This window comes from Lygodium microphyllum, chromosome 3 (genome assembly GCF_053477565.2).
Source record: "Lygodium microphyllum isolate KBCC chromosome 3, Lygodium_microphyllum_v1.1.10, whole genome shotgun sequence".
NCBI lineage: Eukaryota > Viridiplantae > Streptophyta > Polypodiopsida > Schizaeales > Lygodiaceae > Lygodium > Lygodium microphyllum.
In genome coordinates this window covers 92,612,966-92,638,802 of record NC_141137.1, presented here as the reverse complement: position 1 = coordinate 92,638,802, position 25,837 = coordinate 92,612,966, and the positions used below count along the sequence as shown (strand labels likewise).

Below are 25,837 nucleotides of genomic sequence, written 5' to 3'. Positions count from 1 at the left end.
TCTTGCTCTTCTTCATCATTGCTTTGAGGGATTCGCAAAGAACATGAGAGCAACCGAGTTTAGTAACTACTTCAAAATCAAACTTTTGAAACAAAAGGAGCCATCTCATCATCCTTCCCTTCACATCAGCCTTGTTCATCAAGAAGGACTTGACTTCATGGTCCACATAAAATTTGAAGTGCGCTGACAGTAGATAGTGTCAAAATTTCTCCAACAAACACCATTGCTAGACACTCAAGCTCCATCATTGTGTAGTTTCTCTCTCTCTTAGTTACTTTTCTGCTTCCATAATAGATAAGTTGATCTAACTTAGAGGGGCCCTTTTGGTATAAGACTACACCTAGGCTTTCGATTGATGCATTAGTGTGCACACGAAACTCCTTTGTCCAATCAGGATGGCGGGGATCTTATAGCAGGGAAGGGGTTTTTCTTTTGGGGGGGGGGGGGGGATCGTGGGGAGGGAGTAGAGTGGTGGTGGTGATGGTGTCTCCCCCACCCACCACCTATCTATGTGGTGCATGGCAGCGGGGGGACGTTTGCAAGCCCGTAGCCTTCCTTATTGCGATCTTTGTCATCAGCCACTTCTTCTTCTACTTCGTCAACATCATCTCCCTCTTACTCAGTGTTATCATCGATGCTTCATCCCCACATCGATGTCATCCATCGTCGCCTCCATCTTCCTCCCATGTCATCTTCACGCCGTCTTCGACTTCCTCCTCTTCATTGTTTTCCCTCCCTGCCACCTATCAGCGGGGATTTAAAAATTTTTCTATTATTTTTAATTACTCAGGGGGGGATTCCCATGGCCCGCATGGGGATATTACAAAATAACATGCTCTCTACAGCAATTCCTATTGTAGTAAAACTAAAATAACTTTTTATGGGGTTGGTCCGAATTGGCATCCCATGTATCAAAAGAAATCTCACAATTTGTACTTTTAGTGATATAGGTAATATATATCTTAAATTTGTTTGGTATATAAATTATTCTAAAAGAGTAAGTTGTTTGGAAACTATCTACAATGAAATAGGGGCTAAATTTGCCTAGTTTTCAGCCAAGAGAGCTTCTTTGAGATAAGGAAACTCCTTCAATATAGACTATTGTCTCCAAGAAGCTTCCTCTAAAGGTAAGCCTTTCCATTTGATCAAATATTCCATTGTGGATCTTCCACTAGCCCCTAATATCCTTAGAGATATAATAAATAATATCCTCTTTATCCATTGATGGCAACTCCTCAACATAATCCACTTGTGAACAAATAAAGGATTTAACTTGACTTGCAAGGAAGAGATTAGTGTGGCTTTATGAGCATTAGCTTCATCCTCTTGCATACTCCACCATCCAACCTACTAGATAGGATGGATTAGTAGGAGTAGCTCTATGAGCATTAGCTTCACCCTCTTGCATACTCCACCATCCAATCTATTGGAAAGGATGGATTAGTAGGAGTGGCAAGACAGGGAGAAAGGCTTGATGCACCACTACCACACATGTGTGTCCAAGGGCACACATGCACCACATTAACACCAATTGACTCACATGGCGATACATACATGCACCACTACCACACATGGGTGCGTAGGGGGGAATACACCCACCACATTGACTCACATGGTGAAAAATGCATACACCATATCCTAGTGTATGCTTGCCTCATAAGCACCTTTGCACCACATCCACACATAATAGCATCATAACATCCTCTTGCATATAGAGAAGCACAAACTACACACACATAGATGCATGTGTAGACATATCATCACAAGTGCACCCTAGGAACCCCTATTCCCTCTCACAACGAACATCATCCCTATTGAGAAGGGAGGATTGTAGGAAAGTGATAGTAGGAGAAGGTGTCTTGATGTTGCACCTATGTGCAACCACTAACACACACCATGCATCTACCTACACATAGTTAGTGCACACATAAAACCACATAGCCACACACACATAAGCACACACACAACACACATTTGCACACATCTCATCTACACACACTGTGTCCACAAACCACATATAGTACAACCACATTGTGTAGTGCATCCATTGACACATTGTGCATCCATCTACTCACACATACTTCCACATAGAGCATTCACCTATGTAGTTAGCACAATTTAAATTTTTTGCATGAGAAGACCCCCTATCCTACCTCCAACAACCTTAAGTCTACCTTAATGATGGAAAGGGAAGATTGAAGGACATAGTGAGAGAAAAGTGGTGTCTTCACAAGTGTACAGACATGGTGCACTCATCTACACACACATCCTAGAATAAACACATTGACCAATTAGTTGTATACACACATTGTGTATCCAATTAGACACATAATCCTTCCTATGTGCATAGTGCATCCACCCACACATGCTCACTCATTCATCTTGCATAGTAAAGCACTGCAGCCACTATTGTACATGTGCATGCTTACTCTACACCTTAGGACACATAAATATAGTACACCTAGTAATAGTGCACATGGGCTTGGTGCAACCTGTTAAATGAAATCTTTCCTTCTCAAGCTCCGTGGGTCCCATTCTGGTAGAAGGAGGGAACTTGTAGGAGGTGGAAAGAGGGAAATCGTAGGGCATTCGAAAGGAAGTGGCATCTTGCTTGAGTAAGTTGTAATACCTTGCAGCACATACACACAATCAAAACACTATAGCCACATCAACTTGTCTAGGAATGCTTACATATATGTACACTATGCACACACATATGCATTAATAACGTATTCTCTCAACACCATGCTAGGCCATGTAATCAATAGGACACTACCACCTACATGCATCTTAGTGCACTCATGAGCACACCATTTAGTTGCATTTGGTCCACTGTATGTAGCATCTAAATCTACCCTTACTTACCCATAAATGGCACTACCCTACAGTGTAATCTATGCACCTATGTATTCTTGCATTTACGCGTACCACTCATTTTAGACAGACTCACAATATTCTGTAATCCTATGTGAGCTTGTGTCACCATGTGTGCTCAAGTTTATATGTGCTACAATTCACACTCACAACACCTTGTGTACCTATATATACTGGTATGCATGAGAGTGCACTTCCACTTAAACCATTCTTGTACACACTAAGACACACAGTCTCCTTCAACCCACACATTGCTCTTTGATTTCTAGTATAATCAAGCTCATTGCAACCACAAACTCATTTGATCATACTTATACAATTCACAGTCTATCACTAACTCTGCTACACAGCACTATCACACATGTGCACAATGATCTAGCAACCTTATATAACACACATCATATCACAACTGCATAAGGATATTCATGTCGCATGCATCGTGTTGTTGCCTTTTTTGAAGTCCAAATAAAAAAAAGAATTGAAATAATAATAATAATAATAATAAAACATAAAATATTAACATAAAAACACAAGAAATCCTCAACCAACACATGGAACAAGAGACCAAAATAGAGACACCTCATTGCCAAGTTTGCAAACAAGAGAAACTTACCCTAGGGATGGAACATGGAAAAATCATCATGAGAGATATCGACCAAGGATCAAATTCCAAAGCATAGCTTACAAAGGAGATGCATGCACTTATAGAGTGAACATGAGCTTCAAACTATGACCACTAGTAGAGACACTAGACTTGACTAAACTCTTGACCTTAAGAATACACCCCTTAGGAACCTAAGCTAGTGGAGACCATATTTTCACAATCATTTAGATACTAATCTCACCATCTTTAAAGAACTTTAACAATCCTACATGGGAATGGATGGGACTACACCAAGTCCTATTAGACTTTCACAATGATCTCTTCGTGTATCGCTAATGCATGAGCAAAGCATAGATGTTAAGGAAATGAGTGACTCTGAGTACTACTTATCAATTCAAGACAATGAGAATTTCAAATTTAACTCAAAAAACTATTGAGAGATGGATTTTAAGATGCACTTTGTGGGATTTTAGGACATGTTTTTCATATCTTTAAGGTATTTTCAGTGGAAATTGAATATTTAAAGCTTCAAAGTGGTCATTGTTAGCGGAAAGCATTTGAGGCATACAATGCAAGTCATTTTAAAGTTAGAGGGAAAGCAGAGCTTTAACTCAAGTCTAAAAACAAGGAAGACATGTCTAGGAATCATTGGACATTAATTTTGTATAATTGAGGTGGAAGTTAATGCCAAGAGATCTTAATTTTTAGAGAGATGTGGAGTGAGCAGCCAATGAGGCCAAAAAAGGCCCCAAAATCAATTGGACATGCCCAATTTGAAGGGGCACTTAGGCTAGGATTCAAAGGGATGTAAATTTTTAACGTATCTAGTGGTTTTGAAGAGGAAAAGTAGGAGAAAAAAGGTGCACAAAAGAGATGTACGAAATTATAGCATTTGATTTCTTGTTGTCATCCTCATGAATCTTCATCATCTTATACTTTTGATGATATATTCAAACCCTGCTCTCTATCCTCTATGCAATGATATCACTCTTGCATGATGAATCAAAGAAATAATAAAGTTGGTTTTTCACTCTTTCTCTCTCCTTTGCATTCTAGTATTTCTCTCTCCTCTATTCCTACACATAGGATGCATAAGCAGTCTAAGCATAAGTGCTCTAAGTTTTTATAGTAAACAAAATACAAATTAAAAATTATTTTAGTGGTGGATAAAGGAAGGTTTGAACTTAATTTTCAGCACTTCATATTTTCTATTTTTTATTTACTATAAAATAAATATATATAATTAAAAAATAGTAAAAAATTACCAATAATTAGTAGCATTCTAAGGTTGATCTAGTATACTAGAACATATAAAAACATTACACATTTATTCTCAAAATATAGAAAAATAAATATTTTTATATCCAAATATGGTGGCTTGGTAGCATAAGGTTGGTGGCCTCAGTACTGTCTATTGTATTCTAAGTGTGCCAAATGGATAATATTCTAATGAATGTTGCTGAAATGGATCAAAGTATGATGTGTATCGTATAAGGTCAATCTTGTGTTATTTTTTTACTCAAGGATAGCTTGAATTGGGATACCCGCTGTGCCCTTAAGCTAATGTAGCAATGCCTCATATCGTTAGAGTCTGGTCATTGAAAAACATGGAAAGATTGTTTGCTATAATTTCACTTTTCTTCTTCATTAATAATGCTTGGACACCTTCCATTCACTTATACATGCAAGCATTATTCTGCGCACACCTATGCATACTACTTGTTTTACATTGACCGAGTGTGTGAGGAAGATTCAAGCTTATTAGTCACAAGGATTCAAGTGTATGTAAGTGAGAGAAAGTAGAGTAAGTGTTATGATCTATGTAAAGAGATGAGAACCGGTGGGTCTAATCCCTAACGAGGTAGTACACTCATGATTAGAGGCCACAGCAATCAACTGGGGAGAACCATGTGTTATGTTTATGTAGTGTACTAGACACCTTATGTTGGGCACTTCTACTTGGAGTTCAGGGTAGGCAATTAGTTGATCGGACTACAATGAAATATGTTAATTTATAGATAGAGTTCTTCCAACTATAGCCAATCACTCATGGCCACAAGGTCACATGGGGGTTGGTTGTGTGAGGTTTGACAGTGAGCTTAGAGTGTGAGAGAGCCGCTAATAGGCCCATTTTAGGTCCCAAACTGGAGGTGAATTTGTCAAGAGTCTTTAGGATTCTTGCTAATGGCCTAAGACCCATGGTCCATATCTATAACTCTCCATTTGAAGATAGAAGGGAGGGGAACAAGGGGTCATTCCTAGTGCTTTCAAGTTTGTATCATGCCTTGTAGGATGAGTACTTCAACAAGTGCTAAAGATGGTATATCAATCCTTTGTGGATTGGAAATAGCTGTTGTTAGTCAATGGGCCATGTTGTTCAATTGTTTCCCCACAAATGACCTCATATTTGAGTTTGAAACATTGTGGTTTAAGTCTTTTTGTGTATGTCATGCAAATAAAAATGTGCAAACCACTGCAATTAAAGTTATTTTATGAGGACTTGGATGATTGTGTGCTTATCTCCAAGATTAGATCCAAGTGTCCTCCTCAAACTTCAATTTCAAGATATTTCTATCTTTCATGGTCTTCTTGATTAGGACCCTATGGTACACATCAAAGAATTTGACTTGATATCTTATGCTCGTGGGTTTGATAATTCCCATTGGCCCCTGTGGTTCTCTAGTACCCTTAAAGGATAAGTGCAAAAGTGGTATAAAGTCTACCTAGAAAAACCATAAGCTCAGTCCATGAGCTCTATGACTTGTTTCTAGATGAGTTCCAAAAGACTTACAAGACATTTTCCAACAAGAAAGTGGGAATTATAGAGATCTTGGAGATAATAAGCTTTAGGAGAAGGGCATGAGTTTTGTGCATCCAATTCAAGAGTTAAGAGGTCCTTTGCATTATGGCAAGGATCTCAATCTTGGTAGACAACATGTAGATATTACAAGACCCACATGTACTTATGAGCATGAAAGCGAGGTGACTACATGCTTTTAGTATGACTGGTCCGAAAGAAACTTTACTCGAAAACATTGGAGCACCTAGTAGCATAAGAACTCGTGGTTCTCCTCTTATGCTAGCAAAGAACTGTATTTCAAGGAAACCATTTAAAGAAGGACTGCCTTGGTAATCTAAGAAAAAGAAGAAAAGGAGGAGGAGAAGGTGTTTGGGCTCCTCATCTTCATTTGGTCTTACCCTATACAACGAGTCCCCTTGACAACGAGTGTGAATTATAAGAAAGAAACTATGTTTATGCTTGGACAAAAGACATTCTAGCCCAAGTATGTTTGGAGGCCTAAAAGTCTAGCCAGAGAGGGCAATGTTGTACCTAATGACTTGAAGGATGATCTAAGTATGGGCTAGAAAATCCATTGGATACACCAAGTGTAACTTGGTTTCGAACTCTTTGCAATAAAAGTGCCCAAGTGGAGGACATTGCATCATTATTTTGGGAGGCATTAGTCCCACCTTATATAGAAAAATGCAAAGATTTTGTAGAAAGAGGTATGGATATGATAGTGGTTTTAGGTCATGATATTGAATATTATAAGCCTATGTTCGTATAGTGATATTGATCCCTGAACATGAGTTTTCTAAATCATTGTACCTAGAATGATGGGTGGAATATAAACTTTAGTAAAGAGAAGGTACTATGGAAATTGACACCCTTTTGTATGGAGGTATAAGCATAGGGGCCTGAGTGGCCCATCCCTTAATCTAGGTTTTGTGCTTTAGGGGAGATTTTGAGGGAATCAAGGGTTTGACTCAATGTTGTTTGGTTGATATTTTTACTTTCTTGATATATTTCATTAGGCTAATAGGACCAATTCCCTTCCTGTGGTATGGGTGCTTTTAACTTATGGACTATTGTTTGAGTTTGGTTTTTGCATGTTAGTCCAATCATAGACCAAGATGGCTTTTTGTGCAGTAACATGGACTCTTCTTCTATATCAGGTGTCTCTATCACCTTCTCTCTTGTTGGTTTCTACTTTATGTTTAGTGAGGAAGGGGTAGGAATCACTTGTGTTGTTGAGTGGAATGCCATGATTGCTAGTTTCTTGTTGGAAGGTGCTCTTAGGATGATCTTGGGTGCTATCCTTGTTAGTTTGATAGTCAATAGGTGGCCACCTTTCTTTTGTGAGGTAGCTTTTGATTGATTGTAATGAAAGTTCCCTAATGCACAAGCTGGGGTTCCCTAATGAGTTAGTCATATGAGGTGGACATGCTATTTGATTGATTGATTGACTAACATGACTAACATGACTATTTGGATCACAAGCTCAATCGAGATTAAAGTAAACTGCACAAGCTTGTGCATTAGGGAACTTTCATTACAATCAATCAATCAAATAGCATGTCCACCTCATATGACTAACATGACTATTTGGATCACAAGCTCAATCGAGATTGCACAGACCCTTGAGGCTGTGAGCCATGCCTCAAAGACCATCGACATTGAATGAATTAATGGTGAAGATCAACACAATCATGACACAAATCAAAATGCAAACTGTGGCCAAACTTCCACCCATCCCTCATCCGTTCATGTTCCCCTCCCTCCAAGACATGTCTTCTCATGGCACCTTAAGAGCAAGTGGTCGTCCTTCCCGATCTTAGTTTCTATGTCTTCTTTGTTTGTGAACCTTAAAGCATAATCTAGCGAGAACTTCTAGAGCTTCCATTCTACGCAGTCACAACACAATGCACAACCTTTAATAATAACATGGACAGCAACCCTTTGAGATTCTATAACACTTGCTATTGCGAATGCTACAAGTAATGCAAATTGGCGAAAGGCAAACTTGGAACCATCATCAAACAATCACGATAGTTAGACAGAGTTAAACGGAAAAAACCAAAAAAGGAGGGCTTGCACTGTTACAACTGATGAGTTGCACGAATACACAGCTAATATACGACATGGGGCATGCCAGGGAAGCAGATCCAGGGTCTGTTTGGACCAGATGTTAAGTACAGATGGAGAGGCATCATTTCTTACAGTGCCTGTGTTATGTTATACCCGAACTGCACACAGTTCTGTGATGGTCCCTGCTTCACCATATCCATTCTACCTGATGATTCACTGTAGTCTGTCACCATGTCCTGAGCTTGAACATCTGCTAGGCCCTAATCCTGCACACTCCTCATCATGCCCTTGAATTCCTGAAAATTAACTCTCCCATCCTCATCTGTGTCCACCCTAGCAATCATGCTTTTGCAAGCCTCTAAAGAGGTGGCTTCTTTGAAGCCCAGGCCGATGAGCACGGACTGCAGCTCTGTAACTGTAATGTAGCCATCGCGGTTCGCATCGAACAGGTCGAATGCAGAAAGGAGGTCGGCTTCGACGATCTTACCGTTCGGGGTGAGGCAGGCTCTATCGCACTGCTGCAGATCTGAATCTTGGCAGGGCTCATCTGCATCTTGGCAGAGGGATCGGTACAGGGCGCGGAAATCCTCGAAGTCAAGGCCCAGCACGCCATCGTCATGGAGGTGCGGGTCGAGGAGCTCGTGCAAATCGTCCAGCGGGACGATGATGCCAAGCCTGGCGAGGGAGGACGCGATCTCGTCAACGCTCAGGCGGCCATCGCTGTTGGCGTCGAAACTCTGGAAGACGCGGAAGAGCTCCGCTTGCTCGCGGTCGGGGGTTTCGAACCTGGCGCGCGCGCTGAAGAAGCGCTCTAGGGTTTTGGCGTCGCCGTTTCGGAAGCTCACGGAGACCCTGAGGGCAGGAGGGGGGGGCCGCGACGGAGTCGAGGTAGAGACGGCGACCTCTTCTTCTTCTTGTTCTTCTTCTTTCAAGGTAGATGACGATGTCAGGGCAGCAAAAGGAGGCGCAAAGATCGGCACAGAGAAGCTGCATCGGAAATAGGGTTCTCCATGGCTGCAGCACAAGCACCCAGGTCTCTCTCTCCTTCTTCTTCGCTCTTCCAGTTCCCACGTCAACAGAGGAGACTTGACTTACTGTTCGTAGGGTGGGTTCACACGTGCCCGGTGGACAAAAGGGTGAAAAATCCCCTTTGTCACCCATCTACAAGGATTTCCCAAGAGTTGTCCACCATCTCATTCACATTAGTGTTAGACAAGGAAAGGAGCCAAAGAGAAGACATGGCATGAAGGAGAAGTATCCGTGCTGGGCAGGCCGGAAGAGAGGGGCAAAAACTTGGCCAGTGTCAAAAAAGGCCCCTAATTTTTTTGGCCTTCCACCATGTGTGTGAACATACAGTTTTCCATGCTGAAATTTGATTGGCCATCTGTATTTGGGATGCATGTTTGTATGTCGGGTCTGAACCCACCCTTATTTCTCGGTAAGGGACCTTAGACATGCAGATATTTTCAGTAGATAATAAAAACGTTCAAATATATTGATAAAAGGTACAACGTCACAGCTTAGAATTTATAAGGTCGCCCAAAACATACTATTTCGTGTTGGGGAGACCTATAAGAGGACACTACGGAGGATATGCTTGGGCTATCTAGTTACAAAATGAGTCCCTTGGTAGGGTAAAAGCCATGTTTACAATTCATCCCATGTGATCAGCATTTTCCTTCATGCTTTGAGTAGTCTAGGATATGGTGGAAGCCTGGGATCCACAACCATCTTCACTTTGACCTCTTCCATCAGGAATTGGGCTTTATTCATCTCTTCTTCAACTGCATCACTTGTTCCTTTTCCTTTTCACTTGCACTCCTTAAGCCAATTTTCATGTTGTTGTAGCAGGGAGTCTTCCTCTTGGTTAGTCTACATCTGCAATTCAAACCAGAAAGAGTTTAGAGGTTCTTCTTGTATATTCTCAAATTGACTCTTATTTCGAGCGTTCCAAATGCTCCATAGATAGAATCCTCTTATCCAGTTCCAAATTACTAGTGGTACCCCAAAGATTTCCCCTAGGAGTACTTCTTTCCAATTAAATTTGGTGGGGTGAACTTTATGAAACATTACCTGCAAAAAATCCAATATCTTGTTATTTAGTCTTGCAGTTAATAAAGAGGTGGGAAATATTTCCACATTTAAAAGAAATATCCCCTAAACCTAATAGATATGCTCTATCATTAGTCCATAAGGCTTTATGGATTATTAACCATTCCAGACCAAAAACTTTTCTTTGCTTGGATTCGACCCACAAGTTCTTGAATCTGTACTCCCATTGTTTACCAGACCAGTCAAGGTGCCATCTTTTATTGAGCTTCTAGTAGAGTATGCCATTGGGCAACTCTAGGTTAGGTATGGGCAGCAATAGTTTGTCTCAATACCAACAAAAGCCTATGAGGTTAAAGCTTAGCTAGAGATTTATTGCTAGTTTGAAATGTTGATTCCACTTGTCAATCCTTCCTTTCAGGACCTCAATCTCATGGTCTTTTAGATTACATATTGCTTTAAGACTAGTGTTGTCCCCATCATCAAGTCTTTTGTGACATTATTCCATATGTCTCCCTAGTTTTCAATACCCTTTTTAAACACTTTGTGGGTGGGCAATTTTGTATTGGGCAAGCTCCACATATGATATGAAGTAGTTGAACCATACTGAGTCTCTCCAACTCCAAGGAAGAGCGAAGTTCAGATGAGGGGAGCAAATGAGTAATTGAGAGTACCTAAACCATGAATGCCAAAGGTTTTTGATAAGCTAGGAGCAATCCTTTATTCTTACTTTGACTTTGCTAAAGGCTACAGCCAAGGGCCTCAAACCTTTCCACCTAGTGGTCCCTTCAACTTTGAAATGGTACACAACACTTCTATGAATTAACACAGCCCATCTCTCTTCATGAAAAGCTTCTTATAATCCATTTTTCAACCATTTTATTAGCTATAAATTCCAAATTGGGTAGGTGTAATCTACATTTTTGTTTATTTAGAATGTAAACACTCCATTCAACCTTGGGGATCCTGAATTTTTCATTGTCTCCTAACCATAGAAAATTCCTAGATAGGCTATCTTATTTCTTAATTCTAATTGCACAGGGTTTCCAGCAAGAGAGGAATTACAAGGTGGCAAGAATAATTGTGTGCTTTAATACTACCACCCTCCCTACCATGTTGAACTATAGTCCTTTCCATCTATCCCATTTTTTCTTTGGTTTTTCTAGAACCCATTCCCACCTTTGTTTCAATGTGACTCGAAGTCCCATAAGGATACCCAGTAATCTAAATACCTTACCTTCTTTAAGAATTTCACATCCTTCCCTAAGTAGCCAATCAAGAGGGTCCTTTAACTGAGTTTTGATACATGTCTTGGTTGGGTTAATAACAAAACTAGAAGCAAGGCAAAAGATTTTAAGATAGATCCAAAAAGTTTGTATTGAGACCAATTCATTTTTTATTGTTCCATTCATATCATCCACAAACTGATTAAGAATCATTTGATTACTACCTATTAATTGGATCCCCTATTACCTTTGTTCATTTCATTGTTGATGAACCATCCCAATGCATCTGCAGCAATGGCAAACAAAAGAGGGCCTAGAGAGCAGCCTTGTTTAATAAATCTCCTTAATGGAAAGGAGTTTAATATATATATATATATATATATATATATATATATATATATATATATATATATATATATATATATATATATATATATATATATATATACACACACACACACACACACACACACACACACACACACACACACACACACACACACACACACCATGTCCACACAACATAGAGCTACATAACCTTTACCAAACTTGTTGTCTTTGAGCTCCAATCATTTCGAATCTAGAATATATCTACATTTGATGAATCCCTTTTGCTCTACTCTCATCCATTCCTTTAAGTGATTTGATAGTTGTTTAACTAGAGTTTTTGCGAAGATGTTGTATGCTTAGGTCAATTTGCGGTCTCTAGTTATTGAGGTAGTCTTTGTTATCTCTTTTGTGGATTAGTTTTATGACTCCTTCATTTATGTTTTAAGGGAGAGCCCCATAGTTCATGGATTCTTTCCACAAAGAAGAATTTCCTAGTGATCTCTTGATTTTTTAAAATTATCTATGGCTACTAGACCATTTGGTTTCCTGAGCAGAGAGATGTGGTCTTTTTCTTGCTTTGATTTCAGGATTGAGAACATCTCTTTGGTTGGCTTGTCCACTTTTCCTACCTACTAGCTTTTGGTATAAAGTGAGATTTTGGAGGTGTCTTTAGCTTCTAACTTTCTTAGCTCCTGTCGTGCACTCGAGCACATCATGAAGTGAAGAATCGCCTCTACTAATTTCTAACTCTAGTAGTTGTAGCTCCAAGTATTTCTTGGTTCTGATTTCTCTTCTTCTTAAGTTATTAATTTTCTTTGTTTCTCTCAATAAATCCTCAGTCTTCGCATATGTTGATTTCCAAGCTTGTGGTAGTGATGCGTGAGAGGCAAAAGCTCTAACCATATTCTTTCCATCTACCGATTTCCAAGCTTTGTGCTAGTGATGCATGAGAGGAAAAAGCTCTAACCATATTCTTTTGATATTATTCTAGACTTCTCTTGATTTGAATAAAGATTTGTACTAGTGATGTGTGAGAGGCAAAAGCTCTAACCATATTCTTTGCATCTATTGATTTCCAAGCTTTGTGCTAGTGATGCATGAGAGGAAAAAGCTCTAACCATATTCTTTTGATATTATTCTAGACTTCTTTTGATTTGAATAAAAATTTGTGCTAGTGATGTGTGAGAGGCAAAAGCTCTACCCCCCATATTCTTTTGATACTATTCTAGACTTCTCCTGATTTGAATAAAGCTAGGTTTGTATGGAACCATCCTACCCTAACATTCACTATGGCATTAGATAGTGTAAGGGTGATTGGATAGTGGTCAAGTAAGACTATATCCATGCTTACTTTGCAGCTACAACTTACAAATGTTGAGAGTAATCTAGACAATATATAGAACTTATCTAGCTTGGCTTTTTTAAGGTGAATTCCTTTTTTATTGTCGGACCTCGTAAATTTAGTGTCCTGGCTCACATCTATAAGATTATGGTGGGTTTTACAGGTCTCTATTTATCTTTATCCTTGCCATTCATGATTCTACCTTTATTTAGGAATTTATCTACTTTCTTCCATATTAAAGTCTCTTGCTAATATTGCAGGAGCTTGAAAATTTAGGAGGCTTTGCCACAAGATACTTCTTTTATTACCATTGGTTGGAGCATAGATTGAAGGAATAACAAATTCCTCATTGGTTTTCATGTTAAGGGCCACCCATCTATGGCTGACATCCTTTAGGCATTTTTGTGTTCCTAGCAGTCCACCCATGCCCACTAAGGTAAATTTTGACTTCCACCCTACTGACTTAACCTTTAACAATCAATCTGTGGGGCTAACTAATAATTATTGCATTGAGTGGACCTTTTCACCTGTACCTAATACATGGGATTTGATTGAATCACTGCAAAACACTGTTTAATCTCACCCAGATGTTTCTTTTATAATAAAAAATAGTAGAAAGATCTTACAATTTCTATATTGATGAATCACACATAGGGATATTGACAATACGCACAAAGCTAAGGGTATTTCATAACTGATGGATTGAGCAATGGCCCGTAGACCACCCAAAAAGGAATATTTATTATTTGATCCATGCATCCTGTGCTTAGCCCTTTAGTTTTGAATTGGATGCCTATTGTTGCCCCCCCCGCTCCCTAGACCATGGTTAGTTAAATTCCATTCCTAATCTTTGGATAAAGATCATAGATTTGTCATTAGTTGTGCCCCTACAACTTTTAATTCTTGTAAATAGATTATGTTGGCCCTAGCTCTTGACCCCTTAGTATTGTCTAATAGAATCTTGAGGGACTTTATCATCATAAAATTTATTTGGATTTTCCTTTCTTGACTTGGTCCTTACCTTGTGGAAAGGGGTTGTTGGCACTCTACCAAATTTTGGAATGCCTTCTTTTGGATGCTAGAGGAGGATTCATTGTTTTTAATTGGGCTTGTAGAGAGAATAACTTCATTGATAAAGTGTGTGCCTTGGTCACTAACTAGTTCAATGGGGCAACCGAATCGTGAGATCACCTGCTCCCAAAGAAACTTGGCCGTGGTCCCCGACCGTGGTCCTAGCATCATTTTTCCTAGTGGCTCGTGCTTCTGCCCACTTTGTGAGATAGTATGTAGTGGCAACTATGATATACTTGGCTTGCGAGTACTGTGCTACAAGACTAATCAATCCAATGAAGTCAAACCCCCATTTTTTGAATATTTGACTTGCACGATGATTGGGGTTAGCTCCATCATGTCCTTGCAAACAGGGACCTTGGTCCATTGGCACTCATCACAATGCTTCGCAAATCATGCTGCATCACATGGAAAAGTGTGGACCAACATAGTTGAGACTGTAGCACCTTACACACCGTCATGTCTCCACTGAAGTATCCTCCAATGATTCCGCCGTATACACCTATGTCCAAAGAATAACATTTTTAGGAGCATATATATAGAAACCTTCAATTATGAAATTAGCATGTTCTTAGAACTTTGAATGTCATTTCACCAAACTATACATTTGACTTTCATCAACTTTAAAACCTTACATTTGAAAAGTCAAATTGTAAGACCTTATAAGTTGCAAGTTACAAATTTATTACCAAATTTTGGAATTTGTTTGGCACTAAACCTATGTTTTTGTGACACTAGTAGGACACTTGATTGCATTATGTGCTTTTTCAAAAATTCATCTTAATTAGCTTATTGAAAGTGTTTGCCTATTATTAGATAGGTCATAAGCTCAACTCTGGCAAAGACTAAAGATTTGGACTTCCCCCATGCTAGAAGTACGAGACAAATGATTCAATACGTTTACACACAAACACTTATCTATTCACTCATGTGCCCAAACATGACAAGTAACATGTTGAGTTGATTGAAACTTCAAATGCTCCTTGTACATTAGTCAAAACCCATTACATTGTATCAAATCAAAAGTGCTTGATTTTATGTTGTCATTTTGAACATTATGTGTCCTTCAAATTGCTATAGTTATAAAAACCATTTTTAGTAGCACATTCAAAACCTCTAATCTAAAATCTTAAATTTGAGCTTTGAATCAAATAACATAACCTTTGCCATTTTTAGTACTAAAACTTTTCTATATTGTTAGTAAAATTATGTGGCATAATGTGAAAATTTTGAGGTAAAAAAGGATTATATGGAAAAAATTTAAAATAATCGAGATTTTTTAACTTGCAAACAATATGGTACAATGATGGCTCTATCTATTTATGTGCTTCCACTATGAAACAAAGATCACCATCTATAGCTATTCTAAGTGAAAAGCTTAAAGGTTGATACAAGAGAACTTTGATTGGGTGAATAGATAGTCATGGTTTTATGAGGGTCTCATAGCTTATGAAGATGATGGAAAGCATGGCCAACCTACCAATATTTGCTTATCAACCAAGGAATATTCCTTTTACTCTATCAGGGTCCTTGGTAACTTCCACGCCTTACAAATCAATGCATTTAGCTAGAGTTGCTACTAGCTCAATACTCCATATCAACTTGTAGGCTGGACCCACATATGTCACCTTTTTACCATCTGTTCACATAGATATCATCTAATTACAAGTCAAGACTAAAGGGCACACACATGGATTCTCCTCATAACAAGGGCCTTATAGCTTTGAGCAACATGAATCCTTAGTGGCATCTTACAAGGGTGGATTATTAAGCATACCTAGCATCCCTTATTAATATCTATCCATAGATGAACTACACCCTTGACCCAACAATAAGTCTTTAAAGATGAGCTTGGAGAAAAATCCTTTATAAGTGCCTTGGTGAATATATTTTTTCATTCTCCTTTTCTGGGCAATAGATTATCTTGTCCTCGATCAAAACTTACATATACTAATATTAAGTCTCTATATATTTTGTGTGCATATAGAATAATGGAATTTCACGACAACAAGACAACTTCAATTGTCACGTCTAAACATAGTTGGCTCTTCATCTTACATTCCTTGGTGTAATGAAAGAAGCTGAGAGGAGAGAGAAGAAGAGCTGAGGAGAGAAAAAGAGAGCAAGAAGAAGAAGGAAGAAGACTAGAAGAAGAGAGAGAAAGAGAGAAAAGAGGGGATAAGGAAGGAGGAAGCCATGAAAGCTGGAGATGAAGGTGAAGAGTATGATCTTGATAATAACTGGTTGCCCTAATTTGGGGCTCTTACACCTTAAATACCCCGGTCAGTGTGACGGGGTGTCTAAACCCTAGTCGGTGTGTATCTCGCTTGTTACAATCCATCCCTACTATGAAGGTTTTTGTCCTAAAAAAAAAGGAGGAATAGAGGGGAGTGATGGGTGGGCTAAGGGAGGGTTGCAGAGTACTACTAAGAGCCCTTTGACAATGAAAATTTGGTGTGTAGAGACTAGGGACAGCATGCAGTCCGGGACTGGTCTGCTGAAGTAAACAGGTCATAACTTTTGATAGGCTACTCCAAATAGGGCGTACCACATGTCGAAATGGAGCTTATGATGAGTAATTTTAGCCTATGTAGAATGTGCATGCATGTGATTTGAGTAAGTACAAAACTGTTCTAAAATAGTGTGTAGTTTGTGGGCACAGGGTGGTCAATTGGGGCATGACCGGCTAGTCTTCCAGCCATTGGGCGTCACGGAGGTAGGGAAATTCATTGATGATGGTTGGTGGGTGCCAAGAGGCTTCTTCCAAGGGCAGGCCTTGCCATTTGATGAGGTATTCTTTGATGGATCGAATGTAAGTGCTTATCTCGCTGCCCAATGATTGCTTCAGGGACATATTGAGTGATGCCTTCTTCATCTATGGGGGGAAGTTCTTCCACATAGTCCATTGAGGAGCCTACAAAGGGTTTTAGTTGGATGACATGAAACACATTGATGCCAGGAGGCATATTCCACGGTGGATTCTGTGCCACGGTGGATTCCGTGAGGCTTTACTGTGGGTTCCGTAAACTTAGATGACCGGGGCTCATACACAAAGAGGATTCTTTGTGCGAGAAGTTGATGGGGACGCCTGTCCTTTTCGGGCGTTTCATTAATTTAGTGTGTACGTTGTCGAAGGATTTGCCAAAGCAAAGCAAAGTCGTGTCTACAGAAGACCTTAACTAATTTCAGGATAGAAGACGAATCAAGTGAATAAGCAAAAGAATATTTTTAACAATCATGCCCCAGCAACACTTAGTTTCAGTTTGAGGCCTGATATGACTGCAATTCCCTCCTGTGATGTTGATAAGTTGGAAAGATACAACTCTTAGAAATCACCTGCCCTGTGTGCAGTGTGGCACTAAAGAGTAGTATAAGAATTGTGATCCCGATTTGATAGATTGTTTAAAGGATACCCAATGTTGTGTGTATGGCTCAGCCCTCAAAATAGCTACAGTAACAATAATATCATTATCTGTAGTTGCATCAGCCCCACAAACTCATGTAACTCTCCAGAATTGTCAATACAAGTGGTGCATCCATAACCTATGATGGATGTCATGAATATGATAGAACCTCCAATACCGCTCTGTTATCAAAACTATACAGGCTATAAAAGCTGCGGTTCAGAAGCTGTACATGGATGAATGCAGGAACTGGACACATAGCTTAGAAGCTCCTAGTTAACTCAAGAAGCCATGATAATAACATAACAGGAATGCAGCAAGTTCTTTTGAGATGCGATCCTTATGTTCATATGATTATCCAGTCATACTGAATTCCACTGATCCATCACAAAAGAACCATTACTATATGATACCAACTGGAAGCTCATTCGGAATAAGTAGCACAAACATGAATCCTGTAGAGATGGAATGCATAGGATATAGGTCCATGCATCTGCAACATTTTACTTCCACGCTGGAGCATGCTGATGCAATGTTTGAATTGCATAACATCGATCTCTTTGTTGTTTTAGAAGCAGGCTGCTTGGTACAGGGGTGTTTCTTGACATCAATCCCAGTACTGGGTCTGAAATTTTACATCAAGAAGGCCTCTTGAAGGGGAAAGCCAGCGACAAGAAGGGAAATGTTGCTGTAATTGAATAAATGTTTCTCCCTCTATGTACTGATATTTAGTCACATAGACGACATCTGGATTTTACAACAGGCAGAGTAGGATAAGGATCTCAATACTCATCAATAATCCCTCAAGGCTCATGTTTTACGAAGGAATCCATTGAAAACACTGCTCACCCTTACACCTTCCATATCCCCTGAAGCAGGAAGTATCTTTGTGCATCAATAAACTTACACGACCTTTCATCAAGACGCCTTGATTCATAGGAAATCTGTTTCTCTCTGTAATCTGCGCATCAAAAAAAACACCAAAGCGGCCACTCCAGAAGTACCCATAATGCCGATGGCGTCCAATCCCCTATTTTCTTTACCTCGAACAATCCAGCACCTGTTCCAACATCAGACTCTTGCAACTCCTCAGGGCGATTGACAATCACAGCTCCACAAGCTTTCACAATTTCAGTCTGACTGTCGTCACCTTTGTTGCCTTCGTCAGCTCTTTCTTTGGCTTCATCGCGGTCTTCAGAGTCCACGCCTTCATCGTCTTCATCAGATCAGAGATCATCATTGAACACGAACTGATGCTTGGGATGTGCTTTGGCAAGGTGCAGGGGCACGAGGGGTAGACCGAGGGCCTCGCTTAAGAAGTCGAGCATGAGGCAGCCATCGCAGAAGCGTCTTTGTTCTAGCATCATTATCGTGATGCGGATCCAGGAATGCACATACATGGCCACATAGGATGAGTGGGCCCTGTCGATCAGCGCCTTGAGCTTCTAAACTGCCAAGTCGGGCAGCACGAAGATTCACTACACCAGCGGCTCATCGTCTTCATGTCGGGCTCATCCACCCTGTTCGTTTATGTTGCGACGTCGTCCAGATTTTTTTGTTGTAGTAGGCTTCCGTTCGCTCTCTAACGCAGCAGCGTCCTCATCTCCATCGCTATTTTTTTCTTCTTCCTTCCCTAATTAGCTCTTGACTCAGCTAATTAGCTTCCTCCCTTCCGAGATTCCCTGCGCGTTGACTCCATGCCATCCTATTTTCCTCTCGATTCCTCTGCGTTCCTTTGCTCCTTTCGCCTTCTGATTTCCCCCAAAAAAAACTCCCCCCCAAATTCGATTCAAAAACAAAAGCTCCTCCTTTTCAAAAATAACCATTTGCTTTTCTTCTTCTTCTTTTTTTTTTAGACCCTGTCTACAGATCCTGAAATTCCACAAGCTTTCATGATGCATGTAAAGGTGAGTGCGTTTGGGGAAACACTGTCAAGTTGCATCTGCTCAAAGCTGTTTATTGCTGCTTCAGCACATTCATGTTGTATATATCCTGCAATTAGGACATTCCATGTGCCTAGATCTCGATAAGGGAGCATATCAAACACTGCTTGTGCCTCTGCCAGCCAGCCACATTTAGCATACATATCAACTAATGCAATGCCCACATCCTCATTTGTCTTCAATAGCCCTATCCTATCAATCTCAGCATGTATTTCTTGGCCCTTGTTTATAGCTCCAGCCATACCACAAGCTTTTAAGGTGCAGACAAGTGTGATACTATCCAAAGAGATATCCTCCTCATGCATTTGTTTGAATAATTGTAATGTCTTGTCTCCTTGATCCTGTTCAACATAGACTGAAAGCAACCCTTCATACTCGCTACTATACTCATACGCAGAGAATAAATGTAATCACAACAACTAAGTGTGCATAAAGTATGAAATCGCACACACAACTTTCGGGTGGTTTTCACATCTCGAATGCGCAGCAATACGACAACGTGGGTGATTCCATAGCGGGTGATTCCGCAAAATGCATATTAAATTAATAAACGTTTATGAGTTTAGAGTGCGCAGTCGTAATAAATTAAGGTTAGGATTTATTTCTAACCAGTTGATTTATTTTTGTAGCTGAAGACTGCTAGGTATTCACTTTTGTCGGTTTAATTGTATTATTTTACTAACGATTGTGAATGCTTCAGTTGATGTGTAGAGATAGCAGCAGTGGCGGAGGAAAGCATTGGAGTCTAGCGAGTATTCGACCTTTGGATTATATTTTGATAGGTGCCACGCCTATATTTTGTTATGTCTATCGAGACATTGATTATTGATTATTATTTTGTATGCGCCTATGCGCACGGATATGTTATTTCTATTTGGACATTGAGATTGGGCGTGCCAGACTCTATGGGCACCGTCCATTAGCTTTATTTTCTATTTTTGTAGAAAGTAAACTCAAAAGCTAAAAGCTTGTCATATTTTTGTAAATTGGGCTATTATTGAGCATGAAGATGGAAATATACATAAAATACATGCTTTGTGAAGCGCTCACACAAGGCATGGGGGGAGATTGAACCCAATTGGTCTCTTGCTTCTTGTCGTTCATGCTTTTACATTGTTTTTTGTGCAAAAAGGTAGAGTTCATTGTTCTTGGGGACCTTCCGGAATTCACTACGTGAGCATACTGCGACCGATCTGCGCACCAGTCGTGCCACGGTGGATTCCGTGAGGTTTTACGGTGGATTCCGTAAACTTAGATGACCGGGGCTCATACACAAAGAGGATTCTTTATGTGAGAAGTTGATGGGGACGCCTGTCCTTTTCGGGCGTTTCATTAATTTAGTGTATACGTGGGTGATTCCATAGTGGGTGATTCCGCAAAATGCATATTAAATTAATAAACGTTTATGAGTTTAGAGTGCGCACTCGTAATAAATTAAGGTTAGGATTTATTTCTAACCAGTTGATTTATTTTTGTAGCTGAAGACTGCCAGGTATTCACTTTTGTCGGTTTAATTGTATTATTTTACTAACGATTGTGAATGCTTCAGTTGATGTGTAGAGATAGCAGCAGTGGCGGAGGAAAGCATTGGAGTCTAGCGAGTATTCGACCTTTGGATTATATTTTGATAGGCGCCACGCCTATACTTTGTTATGTCTATCGAGACATTGATTATTGATTATTATTTTGTATGCGCCTATGCGCACGGATATGTTATTTCTATTTGGACATTGAGATTGGGCGTGCCAGACTCTATGGGCACCGTCCATTAGCTTTATTTCCTATTTTTGTAGAAAGCAAACTCAAAAGCTAAAAGCTTGTCATATTTTTGTAAATTGGGCTATTATTGAGCATGAAGATGGAAATATACATAAAATACATGCTTTTGTGAAGCGCTCACACAAGGCATGGGGGGAGATTGAACCCAATTGGTCTCTTGCTTCTTGTCGTTCATGCTTTTACATTGTTTTTTGTGCAAAAAGGTAGAGTTCATTGTTCTTGGGGACCTTCCGGATTCACTACATGAGCATACTGCGATTGATCTGCGCACCACACATTGTAGATTTTGGTTGTAGGGGGGAGTTCTAAATGGTAGGCCAAGTCACCAACTCTCTTTAGGATCCGGTATGGGCCATAGAAGTGGTGGGCCAACTTGTTACTGCTGCCCTCTTTGAGAGTCGAGTAGCAGGACTTAGGCACTTTCAAAAGGACCAATTCCCCTTCTTGAAATTCCAAATGCCTTTTTTTTTCATCAGCATAGAGTTTCATGTGTGTTTGGGCCCTTTGAAGGTTCATTTTGCATTGCTGAAGTAAAGCTTGCATGCGATCCAATTCAGCCTTACTCTGAGGATTGATCTTATCATTAAATAAGACTGTGGGGAGGGGAACCTTATACCCATATAAGGCCTCAAAAGGGGAAACTCCAATGCTAGAGTGCGTGGAGTTATTATATGCAAACTCAGCCAAGTGAAGCCACGTATCCCAAATGTGCTGAACATCATGGCAAAAGTGCCTCAAATATGTCTCAAGCCATTTATTCACTCTTTCAATCTAGCCATTAGTCTGAGGGTGGTATGCAGTGGATGGAGAAATCTTGGTCCCCATGGAGGTAAAACCTGTCTGCTAGAAGTTACTCATAAACTTCACATCCCGACCATGTACTGTGACATGTGGTAAGCCATGCAACTTGAAGACATTTTCCATAAACTGAGTGGCCACCTAGGAGGCAGTGTATTGGATCTTAGTGGGGATAAAGTGGGCAGCTTTGATGAGGCAATCAATGACCACATAGATACTGCTCCACCCTTTCTTAGTCGCAGGAAGGCCAGTGATAAAGTCCATTGTGATGTGAGTCCATTTCCCCTCAGGGATAGGGAGGGGCTGCAAGAGGCCAGCAAACCTGAGTGTACTATCCTTGTTCTATTGGCATGGAGCACATTTAGTCACAAAGTCCTTAACATCCCCCCATAAGCCTTTCCAATGAAAGATTTTAGCAATCCTGTCATATGTTTTGAAAACACCCAAGTGACGAGCAATGGGGCAAGAATGCATCTCTTCCATGATCTTCTACATGAAGGGGAAAGTATGGGGGACGACAATCTTGCCATGGGACCAAATAAGGCCATGCTTAAGCTGATATTGGGAGTTTTTATCCATGAACCCATGTTGTAATTTCTAAAATGTGTGGCTGAAGTGATCATCTAACAAGTAAGCATCTTAAAGCTCTTCAACCCAATCACTGTGCAATTCTGAGATAGAGTACACTCTGCATGCCCACATTCGAGAGAGTGAATCAACCACAATATTATCCTTGCCCCGAGTGTGTGAAATATCAAAGTCATAATTTTGAAAGGTTGCCACCCATCCCCGTTTCTTAGGAGTCAAAGTAGACCAAGTCAAGAAGTATTGGAGGACTCGGTTGTCACTTTTTACTTGGAAGTGGCTGCCATACAAATAGTGGTGCCACTTCTTGATGGCATGGAGAATGGCCAGCATCTCCTGGTCATATACATTCATTTGCATTTCCTTTTCATCAAGCTTGTGTCTCTCGTAGTCACACCATGCTCTTGCAACAACAATGCACCAATACCCCGACCACTTGCATCACAATATGAATGGTAAACAACTTAGATGAGTTAGGGCAAACAAGGATGGGGGCTGAAGTAAGTGCGTCCTTTAACTGTTTGAAGCTATGATCTGTAGTGGCATTCCAAAAGAATGACTCCTTTTTCAAGTGATCAGTCAAAGGTGCTACAATGGTGACATAGTGCTTAATGAAGTGTTTGTAGAATGAAGAGAGACCAAGGAAGCCATGCAAAGAAGTGGTGATGGAGGGAGTGGGTCTGTCTTTAACACATTGCACCTTCTTCGAGTCAGAGCTTGTATACCATTTTTGCTCACAATGTGTCCCAAGTACTCCATAGATGTCTGCATGAATATGCATTTGCTCTCCTTAGCAAAGAGTCAATGCTCTCTCAATATGTTAAACACCCTCCGAATGTGTGTCAAGTGCTCCGTGGATGACTTGCTGTAAATGAGGATGTCATCAAAGAAAACAAGCACAAACTTGAATAGAAAGGGTTGTAGGATTTTGTTTATCAGGCTCTGAAAGGTGGTGGGGGCATTAATCAACCCAAAAGATACCATTAGAAAATGATAGAGTCCATGATCCATCCTGAAGGCCATTTTGACCTCATCTCCTGCCTGCATACGGATCTGATGGTAGCAAGAGCGCAAGTCAATCTTAGTGAAAAAGCATGCCCCTTTCAACTCATCCAGCAAATCATCAATCCATGGGATGGGATAGTGGTTCTTTACTATAATTTTGTTCAAATCTCTGTAGTCAATGCACATGAGAAAGGAACCATCTTTCTTTTTTACTAAAAGGACGGGGGATGCATAGGGGGAAAAACTATGTTTAATGAAACCCATCTCTAGCAACTCCTTGATTTGTTTTGCAACCTCTTCGCACTCACACTTGGAGAGTCTATAGGGGGTTTTATTCACTAGCTTGGAATGGGGCTCTAGGTCAAGTGGGTGGTCCACTTGTCTCTTGGGAGGGAGGGATGTAGGCATCTAAAATAGGTCACTGTATTCCACAAGTAAGGCTTGCAAGGCTGAATCATGAGATATTGTAGAGGGCTGATCAGAATTTTCCTTATTTAATTGCAAAATAAAGATTTTTGAGCATTTCTTAAACTCCCGTTTGAGTTGCTTTGCTATAATAAGTTGAAAATTAGCATGATCTTGAACTCCCTCTAGGTGGATAGGCTGTCCATGCATCATAAAATCCATGTAAAGCTAAGAGAAGTCCATCGCAATCCTCCCCAATTGTTTTAGCTAATCACAGCCCAAGACAATGTCAATGGGGCCCATATCTAAGGCAATCAGGTCAACCAGCGCCACATAATTTTCAGCCAAGCATAAGGGAACTGCAGGACATACATGTGTGCTGATTTCTTCTTCTCCATTTGCTACTTGGACCTTCAAGGGGTAGTGTAGTTCCATAGGGGTACATTTCAACCGATCAATGGTTGACTTATTGACAAAATTGTGAGTGCTTCCACTATCCACAAGGATAAACACATGCTTTCCATTGATACTGCATTGAATGCGAAGGGTACTGGGGCTGCGGGAACTTGTCCAAGTGTCCAAGGAGATTGAGCAAAGGGAAGTGGGAGGTGGGTGGGATGTCAAATCAAGTATCTATGATGGAGCACTGCCCCGGTCAAAGGGAAACTCATCCTCAGGGTCATAGATTTTGTCGTGATCAACATCCTTCGTAGGCTCAGCCTGGTCAATGGGCAGGTCATCCTCCTCAGTGTGTCAATCTTCTATGACATACATGCTATGAACTTTGACCTTAGCTGTCATGTATGGGCATTTGGAGGCATGATCAGTAGTGTACTTATCTCCACACTTAAAGCATAGGCCCTTTTCCTTTCGTTCCTTCACAACATATGGGGGAATGAACCATTGGTTACTGGATCCTTGGTATGGTGATGCAGTGGACTGTTTATTTTTAGCATACCTATTCTCAGAATTAGAGCTCGATGTTGGTCCAAAAGTGCCCATTTTTCTTCAGCATGGAAGGCGGGGTAAGTGGGTACTTTGGGGTTGTTATTAGACATAGAAGTGCCTCGAAAACCATCTCCGTATGGGGCTGATCGTGAAGGAATGCACGACTGTCCAACACCTTGCTAAAAATGATCATTGTTATGGTATGTTCTTGCATATCTCTCAGCCAATTCGATTGCATCAAATAGTGTGGTAGGTTTTTGGGCCATGACATCGGCTGATATGCTCGGTTCCAACCCATAGATGTGTCAAGATTGTGGGAGAGAAGGAAGGAGTCTCACTTGTAGCTTTCTTGCTTGCACAATGGGGGAATACACACAAGGGTGGAGGTTGAAAGCAGTTTTTCTCTTCTTAATTGTGTAAGCCAAAAAGAACTCAAGTACAAAGAAATAGAAGAACCCTATATATGGGTCTCAAACCAAACTCAACTAACTAAGGTGGCATACTAACTGAGCCACGAACTAGAGTAGATAAGGGTAGCTGTCATGTAGCTATTATTCATGGGCGATGTACCAACTGCACCAACTGACAAGTCGGTGACATAAAT

The 25,837-nt window shown here is 40.3% G+C and overlaps 1 protein-coding gene across 1 annotated transcript; it reads right to left on the bottom strand.

Moving 5' to 3' along the window:
• Window positions 1–8,226: 8,226 nt before the first annotated feature.
• Window positions 8,227–19,137, bottom strand: LOC148038617 (uncharacterized). Its single transcript, XM_087675268.1, has 4 exons — window positions 19,071–19,137; window positions 18,814–18,986; window positions 18,620–18,731; window positions 8,227–9,438 (listed from the first exon to the last, which is right to left on the bottom strand). The coding sequence occupies exons 1-4, from the start codon at window positions 19,135–19,137 to the stop codon at window positions 8,609–8,611; spliced, it is 1,182 nt and encodes a 393-aa protein (XP_087531394.1). The 3' UTR covers window positions 8,227–8,608.
• Between the last annotated feature and the right edge of the window lie 6,700 nt (window positions 19,138–25,837).